General features: G+C 32.6%; 1 protein-coding gene and 1 long non-coding RNA gene across 9 annotated transcripts in view; one reads left to right on the forward strand and one right to left on the reverse strand.

The window, feature by feature from the left end:
• The window catches only part of LOC138184054 (uncharacterized), a 138,856-nt gene that overhangs the window by 122,147 nt on the left and 6,911 nt on the right, over positions 1–9,798 (forward strand). The gene's annotated exons all lie outside the window — the stretch shown is intronic.
• Positions 1,644–9,388, reverse strand: Ask1 (apoptotic signal-regulating kinase 1). 6 transcript variants are annotated; one of them, XM_069121641.1, is made up of 24 exons: positions 9,249–9,388; positions 8,714–8,840; positions 8,423–8,643; positions 8,164–8,358; positions 7,924–8,093; positions 7,479–7,647; positions 7,114–7,413; positions 6,781–7,034; positions 6,540–6,699; positions 5,955–6,308; positions 5,622–5,883; positions 5,400–5,537; positions 5,164–5,330; positions 5,006–5,101; positions 4,801–4,940; positions 4,548–4,703; positions 4,142–4,249; positions 3,376–3,488; positions 3,132–3,301; positions 2,797–3,061; positions 2,371–2,722; positions 2,143–2,290; positions 1,990–2,066; positions 1,644–1,925 (listed from the first exon to the last, which is right to left on the reverse strand). In XM_069121641.1, exons 2-24 carry the CDS (start codon positions 8,748–8,750, stop codon positions 1,847–1,849), a joined length of 4,131 nt encoding a protein of 1,376 aa, XP_068977742.1. In that variant the 5' UTR covers positions 8,751–8,840; positions 9,249–9,388; the 3' UTR covers positions 1,644–1,846. The 6 variants fall into 6 exon arrangements, with proteins under 6 accessions (XP_068977742.1, XP_068977743.1, XP_068977744.1 ...); XM_069121642.1 differs by having other exon boundaries at positions 4,142–4,237; positions 9,249–9,387; XM_069121643.1 differs by having other exon boundaries at positions 2,371–2,698; positions 9,249–9,387.

Raw genomic sequence — 9,798 nt, forward strand, 5'->3', positions numbered from 1 at the left:
ACCCCTCGAACCGATCACGTATACTCGTCTCCCCCGGGTTTCGACCCTTTCGCCTTTGGGAATCGTTCTGACTCTTCGTTTACTTTCGATTTCAATTAAACGTCGCTATTTTTTTACTATCCAAAACCCCTTCGTCGTTCTCTGACTAGAGGCAGGGTTGAAAAATGAAGAACAACGTGCTTTCTTCTTGCTGGAATCTTTATTACAAATTTCAGCTTGCTAGAATAACAAGAATAATTAGTCTTATCAAATACAGCGAATGAAAACAGTCATGTGAAACCGTCTTAACAATTAAGCTGATGTATCTCGTTCGAGACGATATCTTTTATTATTCATGATCGTTCGAACATTTCGGTGACAATATTCGGTGAATAGTATTCTCCTATTAATTATGCTATGTAATAGTTGCTCAACAATTTGTAGAATATTCCTCAAAATAATTAGAGGATTAAATTTCAAGTATCAACTATAAAAAGTTAAAATTCTATTCTATTTAAAATAGTAATAATTATTTTAAATAAAAGAATATGCAACATGTAATATGTGGAGCAAAATTTTATATTCTTCCAATATATGTGTATCCACTAATTCGTAATAGCTATAATCCCCCAATTATTTTGACCCTAATTGTAACGATAAATATGAAACGAAACATCACGTGTATCCCTGATGCGATTAGGCACTTATTTCAATTGACTGGCATAATTATGCTGCATTATTGCAATGGAAGTCAAAATGGAAGTATCAGAAAACGCGATTCATTCGTATTCTATAGAATGTGTATAAAGGAAGCATAAATTTTCAAAGAAAAGTCACATACAAAGCGTGAAATTTGCGATTATATAAAAATTTGTATCTACAAAAGTCTAGTAAATTCAAGGCGCTTGATTAATAGTGAATATCCGTTATAAACTATAAGAAGCACTTTATGAAACTACGCAAGAACTCTTCGCATAAAATAAATGTTTTCGTGTATACCTAGGAAGACACTTAATCATTGCTCAAGAAATATAGAATTAGCAACAACAAAAACGTTTTCTCATTTGCGAATAATAAATATTTTCTCTTGTACTACTACACTGGTTTGTAAGGCACTACGATCGTTTGTTTCTCTGTTCGTTATCGTCTAAAACTCTTCTTTCAATGCTTAATTATACAGAACAAAGAAGAAACCAGTCAACATTTCGCAGAACACGAAAGCACAAAACAACTTCCTACATGTACATATTTCTTTTCAGTAATATCAGTTTTACTGTGGCAGTAATGTCAAATTTGTGAGAACATAAATATTACTTTGAATTCTCGAAATTTTTAAACTTTTAGTTTAAGTAACAATCGGAATATCATTTTCGTAAACTTGGCAAGATTAATATTATAGATTAACAAGTCGAGTGAAATTTATGATTTCCAAATATACAAATTTTGCATATTATCATAGTACATATAGTTACTCGACATAGCAATACTGATTTCTGTACAATATAGTTGTTAAATGTACTTCCAAGAGGTTGTAAAGTTCCGCATGTAACGAATTCATCTTGAAACGAGTCAATATATGCAAAATTTGTTATATATACACACCTATCTCTTATATATAACTAGTAAATACTCTACATTTAGGAACTACAGAACTAATAATATCATTGTGCATTTAAAACCTTCCGTGTAAATTCATTTTACGGATAATATTGTAACAAACGACACAGGTATTTCATTCGACATTAAGAATTAATTATTCCGCTCTCCTTGGTCGCTACTATATGTACTAGCAGTTTAACCAGTCCTTTACCCTGCATGAAGTTAACCATTCGCAAACAAACCAATTTCAATGTGGTACACAATTTAACTACTCGTTCTTTTCCATTTCATTATTGCTTTGTCGATATTTTAATATAGCTTGCCATATCCTCAATTCAATTCCTCCTCTGAAAAGTTATAATATTTATTAAATATTCTCTATATGTAGTCTAAAGAAACCTTCTTATCTACCTGAGATTAAGTCTGCGAATGTCCTCACGTGTAACGTGATTTAAGACATCATCCAGTGTGTACTGCTCGTATAGGAACTGTAAAAGGTGATATCAATTAGTACAATCCTTTATTCGCTAGGAGAAAAATATCAATATAAATTGTAATATTCACCCTTTCAATCGACATTTCATCCACTTGAAGACTTTGTAACCACTCGATAAGAGCTTGGTCACTGCATGAAGTTGTACTAGAAGGTGCATCGCTAATAACCAATGAAATTGGTTGTTGCACTATGTTTCCAGATATTGATGAATTATATCTTTAACAGGGACGCAAGTTAATTGCAACATATCGTATTATGCATTCCAAATTAAAATTACGAACACAATTAAATCTTACCCTGATTCTTGTCTCATAGTTCGTCTATTTATACCTTCGCATAGTCGTGTTAAAGCATTGACCTGAGTTCTTTGTTCCTCAAGAACCTGTTGCAATAAAGCTTGATACGATTTCTGACTTTCGATCAGTTCTTGCAGCAATCTCAAATTCTCCATTTTTAAAGCCCCCATTTGATCTCGATATTCTTTCCAGTACTTGTTATCCAAAGAGTCACCGGTTTTCTGCGATTTTACAGAATTTACGGTCGATACACCGGATGTAGATCCTTCTTCTGGACCTTGATCACCGGTTTGTACGCGTTCTTGACCAAGTAAATTGGCGCCGAGTTCTGTAAATAATGTATTAAGAATTTCTGTAAATAATATATTAATGTATAAAATGATGTTAGAAATATTACTTTACACAAAAAAATGACCATAATATTACCAGGGGAAAGTACAGTGATGGCAGCTTGTACAGCATTTCTCACTAAATTATCCAGTGCAAACATCCAATGAGGCTTTATACTATGCATTCGTAGAACCTCGTTCACCGCCGTTTGAAATAGATAAATTGCTAAGTTGAGATGATTAATGGCGATAGAATCAAAATCCAATTCTTCTTTCAATGTTCTAATGGCTGTCACGATCACTCCTTGATTTTGTTCCACGATATAATCTCTCAAAGCTCGCATTAATAATATTAGATGATTCTAAAAACATAAAAACTCGGTATTAATTAAAATACGTAGTTCACATTCATGGAAATTTAGAAATAATTACCATTTGAAGAACAGTTTGACCCTCCGCCTGACATATACCTCTCATCCATACTTCGCAAATTTTTGCCTCATCTTGATTAAGAACTCTAGTTAATGTCATTCTTCTTTGACTATCTTTTTTCAGCAAATAAAAACCCTCTTGTTCTTCGCCAGTCTTCTGACCAGGTTGACCTATTAGTAATATAAGAACACGTTAAAGTTGAATGATTCTCAAACACATCACAAAATTAATTATAATTATTCACCTCCTAATTCAACTTCTGGTGATAATAAACCACCAGAAGAACTTCTCCTAGTCATGGAGGCTCCTGCTGTGTCATTTTCACTTGTCTCTATAGAAGGTGTATTTCCTATTGAACTGAAAATACGTTAAATCGATGTTATATCTAAATGTTAAATCTCTAAAAAATGTTAAATATCTAAATTTACATTTGCATCATTGTGCTTTGAATTTAAAGTTTGCATTATACACGTGTCACAAGGGCAAGAGTATTTCCTGGAAGATATTTTGATTGAAAATAAACCTGAATACATAGGGCAATCACTGAAGCCATGAGTATATTCTACAAGCACTATCTCAAAAATAGTCTTAAGAACTTAAAGTTGAAAAGCATATGAATAGTGTTACATAAATCAAGTTTGTAATAAATTTCCATTGAACTTGTTTAGGACATCAAACTTCAGTTCACAGTATCATTAGCTTAAGACTAGTACAAGGAAGATTAAAATGACATAGGGGTTTTAGTCTTCCTCCTTACTACATGGAAAAATATACCGAATTACACATATTACAATTAAACAGGAAGCTCCATTGCCCACAACACATGAACGTTTAACAACATAAAGCAACACAAATATTAATAAATTATATGGCCTAACTACTATTAATCATAATTAATTCCTTGCTTGTATGAAGATAGATTTTTCTGTTTTTTGTCAATAACATGTATCACTATTATTTGTTATATTTTTGACAAACAGCTATAACCATCTATAGCGTTAGTACCATACCTGTTAAAAGAAAGGGTTGCAGTGGGCATTCTAATGGGGGACAGAAGGTGTGCTGGACTGCGCTCCCTCAGTGGGCTTGACTTTGTTAGCCCTCCACTGTACGTGACACTTTTCGATTATATTTCATCACAAGAAAATGGAATTTAATGACAAATAGAAAATAAAGAAGAAAGAAAGTTAAACCGCTAACCACGGTATTCAAATACATTGCGTGCAATGTATTCAGATTTATTACCCGAAAAAAGCTATTTACTAACTGCTATATATTTTTTTGAAACAGAAAATGTATCTCTATATAAAAATTGCTTTCAGCAGCAAAACAACAAAAATCGGACGATTCATAAATAAATTAGAACATGAATATTTGTATATAATTACATTAATATAAATGACATATTTACGTTACCTATCATCTGATTGTGAAGTTTGAATAGGAGAAGCGGAAACAATATGATTATTATTGGTTTTATCAGATTTCCCTAAGCGTTCTAATCTGTCAGCAGGTACTGAAATGCTTCTACTAAAATCAGGTACTGCGGCCAATCGATTGGTTTTCTTTTTTCTACACACATAAAAAACAATATTATTGTATCTATTTACTTATGTAATATGGAGTTTGTGTGTGTGTGTGTGTGTGTAAATATGTATATATCACGTACTCATTTAGAAATGGATCCTCTAATAATTCAGCTGCCGTTGCTCTTATGTCAGGATTGGGTTCAAAACAGCGTAATATAAAATTCTTTGCCCTTTCAGACAATTCTGATGGAATTTCAGGGTGTATTTTGTAATACCCAACCTGTTAGAATGAATTTTTTAAATATATATAAGATTGTCTTCAGTAGAAATTAACTAATATTTTACCTTAAACACTGCAGCTTGAGGGGAACCTAATTCAATGAACGGTGGTTTACCAGTCGCCATTTCAACTATTGTGCAACCCAAGGACCAAATATCTGCCTACATCATATATCATAATATAATAATTTTCCTTTCGTAAATAAAGAATATGTATAACTTACAGGAGCACCATATCCACGCTGTCCCTTATCAATAACTTCCGGTGCCATATATTGCAAAGTTCCAGTAAACGTTTCTGTACTTGGACATAAACCAGCTAATCGTTTCGACATACCGAAGTCTGAAATCTTTACTACGCCACTATACGTATTGACTAAAACATTGTCGCCTAAAAGCAATAACTAAGTAAAAATACTGAAGACTTCATAAATAAAATATTTCGTACATTATACTTTACCCTTAATATCTCTGTGGACGATTTTTTGATCATGTAGATATTTGAGACCTTCTAGGATTTGTTTAGTGTAATAAGCAATTGTAGATTCATTTTCTTTCAGAGGACCCCATTTTGACCTTAGTAAGGCTGATAAACTACCTAAGAGAATTAAAAAAAAGAATAAAAAGAAATATAGTAAATATATACTATTCCTCTTTATACTCTTTCATTCTATTTATTTACCTCCAGGGACTTGCTCCATGAAAATTTTAAAGTATCCTTCTTCACTTACAGAACCTAAGTATTGCACAATATTTCTATGCCTCAATTGGCTATGTAATTTAATTTCCTCGTGTAAGGGTTGCACATCTCCCAAATTCCGTTCTCGAATTTCTTTGACGGCAATTCTAACTTGCGTGTTTAAATCTCGAGCAGCATAGACAATCCCGTATGTACCTTTACCCAGCATTATTCGTTTGTTTTGATCATCCAATTCATATTCAAACTGTGAAGAAATAAATGTTAATGAAATAAATTTATTTAAAAACTGATATTAACTAACAATAATTTACAAACCTTCATCCTATCATCAGTCATATATGCATCCAAGTCTGTAACCATACCCTCCTGATCCCTGGTCATTTCCAAGATTAAATCATAAAATCTTTGTCTGCATTGAACAGACGGAAAATACATTTGGAAATCATCAGAGTTTTGGTGGACGTATAAAAAAAGACAGCGTTCGTCTCTTTTGTACAAGCTTACACTGCGTATCATGTTCGCGGTAAATAACCAATCGTGAACTTGTTTACAACTATTCTTCATATTGTCCAAGCAAAGATTCCAAATTTGCACCGATTTCTCTTCTGCCCCAAGGTTAACGTTTACATAGCTCGGCATCAAGATCTTCGTTGGCTCCAACACTAAGAGCTAAAATAGAAAGGTTAGTGACTAATCCCTCTTTTCACTGCAGAAGATCGTAATAGAATCTTGATTCATTAAAGTCAGTCTAAGAACCTGCACTAAGAGCAGTTTTATATTGTTCTTACTTTGACCCAAAATGTACAGAAGTAAGCTGGATTGGTAACACAATATTATAAGCCATAGTCTCCCGAATTGGAAACTGGATCCTTTGTAGAACGATTCCATTTATCAACTTACTGGAAACCGTATACTATCTCCAACTTCCGATTTTGTAGCTTCAACAAAGTAGTCCATCCAAAAACTAAATATTTGCTCCTCTGGTGAAACCTCGGCTTCCTCATTCTTTTTACGAAACCTATCTATCAGCGATATGTTCCCTATTGTTGATTTCAGGTACCTAATTAAGAAACAATACAATTAATATTCTAACACTTTCTATTTTAACATACATATAGCTTCAATGATAACAAGTGCATACCAGTTTGGCGGCTTCAGTTTAAACATGCACTCGGCGGCTTGGATAGCTTTCGAATAGTCTTCGGCAAGTACACTGATTTCAAAAAACGTTGCCACATCCCAATAATCCTTTAGACTGGATAAGCTACCTTTCTTGCCAATGAGATTATTCAATACCATGCCTATGTGTTGTAATTCTTCACTTTTGGAAAATTCATTCCCTGCTATAACGAGTAACGTAGCAAGATTGATACCGGCATATTCATTTGGTTGCACCTGAATATAGAAGTTGTACTTAGAAGAAGTTGTGTGGTTCAAGTGTTTATTATACTATAAAATGAAGAAAATAATATACCTCGAAACCTTTTCTATACCAATGAATAGCATTTTTTAAACTTTCTTCGTCAGTGTGTCTACTTTCTACAAATTTATCTTTATATATTCTTCCACACAAACATAACATATCAGGAACATGGTTTTCTTTCTTCTCTAGTGCTTTTTCTATAACTTTTAATGCTCTCTCCCTATCACCTTCTTTATTTCGTCGATTTAACGCAAATGCGTATAGATACCGAATAGCTGGCGTGTTGATGTAATTCTTATGAGTCGGTATCGTTCTTAAATCATCAACTAATTGTACCATTGCATCGTAATCCTACACATACATAACTTTAATTAGTAAAGAAATATTTTTCGAAACAAAAATCATTGCTGCATTACCTGTATTTCACGGAAGGAAATCAGAACGTTTAAAACAACCTCTCCAGACAAAACGTTTGGGTCATCTAAGCGTTTACGCATATTGTTCAAAGCTTTCGATAGTTCTTCTCCAGAATATGTTTCACGAGCTTTCCTCAAATCCGCGAGGAACTTTTCTTTCATATGTGCTCTAAAAATTGTATAATTTATTGTGAAAATCGATAATGAGAATGACATTATTATCACACTATTGCAATAAGTTCAAGTTCGTTACAAACTGTTAGCAAGATTCTAAAATTATAAATATGCTCGAATGCTATATCTCAATTTTATGTACAAAATGATAAGATAAGAAAATATTCACTTTTTTTACTATGACATAATTTGGGTAAAAGAATGATGTACTTTGCTTTCTTATCTATAAAAATAACATATGATAACAATGTAGTGAAAACTCAAAACATACTTAGATTGTACTTCAACATCTTGAAATAACTTTTTGAGCTTCAATGTAAGATGTTGCTTCGGGTCTATGACTTCTTCTCCAGTGATCCTGGTAGTAGCTGGATTAGTTGCCACACATGAACCACATTCCACCACACGGTAGGATACAAATGTATAGTTACCACATGATAACTGCACATTGTGAAATTATATGTTAAAAGATAATTTTTAAATATAATATGTTAAAACAATATAAATGTACCTTAATTCTGATTGTTGTTTCTGTATCTACATCATTATGTAATAGAATATTTTCTTTCATGCCGAAACTTTCTCTGACACCAAGGTGATAAAACAAGGCAGACTGTTGTAGTTGAATACTTAAATCTACAACAGCTACATCTGCATTATAGAATGTGTCAAGTACATTTGTTTCGCCAAAATCCAACTTTTCAAACTAGAAAAATAATAATCAAAAATATTTAGAGATTGTAACTTTTAGCAATAAAAAATATTTGTACCTGAATATGATGCATGTTGGCATTAACTAGATTGCAGGCTTGTCTGACTTCCTCTAAGGCTCTCCTTCTCTGAGCCAAATGTTCTGGTTGTTGTAAGTCTAAAACACAAGCTACATCCATTCTGGGTCTTCCTGAAATGGTGGTGTGCCCGGAAATATCACTATATGTACCAATGCTATCAGTACTAGAAATACCTTCTGCGATAGTTGATTGTGCAGCCACTGTAAAATGTTATTTATGACTAACAATACCAAATACTTCCTCAATGAATTGAATATAACAAGAAATTACCAGTCATGTCAACTGTATCGCCACAAATCGATGGCATGTTGTATAATTGTTGAATGGAAATGGTATTCTTAATTCTTACTTAATAAGTGTTTGGAAGTATCAACGAACAAAAGACTTGTAAATTCACCTGTTTGAAAAAATAAAATACATAGCATAGTAATAAATTATAAATTTGTATTATTATACCATTAAACATATTTTAATTACCATAAAATATAAATTTATAACTTTTCAGAACATTACGAATTATATGTAAAAACTAAAACATATGAAGTTTTAAGAAAGTTGTACAATTCATACAACTTTCAAAGAATGTTTTAAACAACTGTCGTAAAGAAACATTACTAGTCTACAGAAGACTTTGAACTACAACGAAACAACAAAACGTAATAAAATCTTGAACAAAAATTCGCTTGTAACATTGGCTCGCAAAAAACTAATGCATAGTGAAAATAATGCACGTCGCTTCACGAACGCTACCATGGGATTCTCGTAGGGGAATTATTGTTTAATTGGACCAGGATACGCGAAATACCTTTTACACTGCACATTATAGATACAATCTTCCATTTCTTCTAGAACACACAAATCCGGAGTCGAGGTCGTGCTCGCGCTGTACAACTCACATAAAGAAGTTTCTTGTTAGTTCACAGATGGCAGAAAGATCAGTCGCTCTGCCGGTATAAAAATAGAAGCTCTTAAGATAGAACGCATTATAATAAGAATGAAATGATAATTGCGATTAGAATCGTAGAAGTAAAAATCACAACCACGCAAATCATTTAATAATCCTCGAGCGCAATAGTGGAAATAAATAATAGAAGCACACAGTAATTAGATTGACTTTAAGTTATTAAAAAGATGAATTCGTAGAATACATGATATTTATAAAAAAATGTGTACAAAAAAAAGAATTTAATTAATTTGTATGTCAACTATGAAACATCTTCCAGCATGGTTGCCAACGTGATATTAAATAAATTAATCTTCAAATGCATATCTTCGATGATAAAGCGTGGTATTGTTCACGAGATTTATACTCTGTAGAGTTAAAACATCCGACACAAGATAGCCCGAATGCTACT

Source organism: Bombus flavifrons, chromosome 10 (assembly GCF_040668555.2).
Source record: "Bombus flavifrons isolate JBK064 chromosome 10, iyBomFlav1_principal, whole genome shotgun sequence".
Taxonomy (NCBI): Eukaryota; Metazoa; Arthropoda; class Insecta; order Hymenoptera; family Apidae; genus Bombus; species Bombus flavifrons.

What these genes read in the sequence shown, in the direction of transcription:
- Ask1 (XM_069121641.1), bottom strand. Translation starts at nt 8,750, where the DNA reads ATGCCATCGATTTGTGGCGATACAGTTGACATGACTG. An exon ending in TTTCCTTCCGTGAAATACAG is followed by an intron (nt 7,414 to 7,478) that starts GTAATGCAGCAA and finishes ATGTATGTGTAG; the next exon opens with GATTACGATGCAATGGTACA. An exon ending in ACCAGAAGTTGAATTAGGAG is followed by an intron (nt 3,302 to 3,375) that starts GTGAATAATTAT and finishes TATTACTAATAG; the next exon opens with GTCAACCTGGTCAGAAGACT.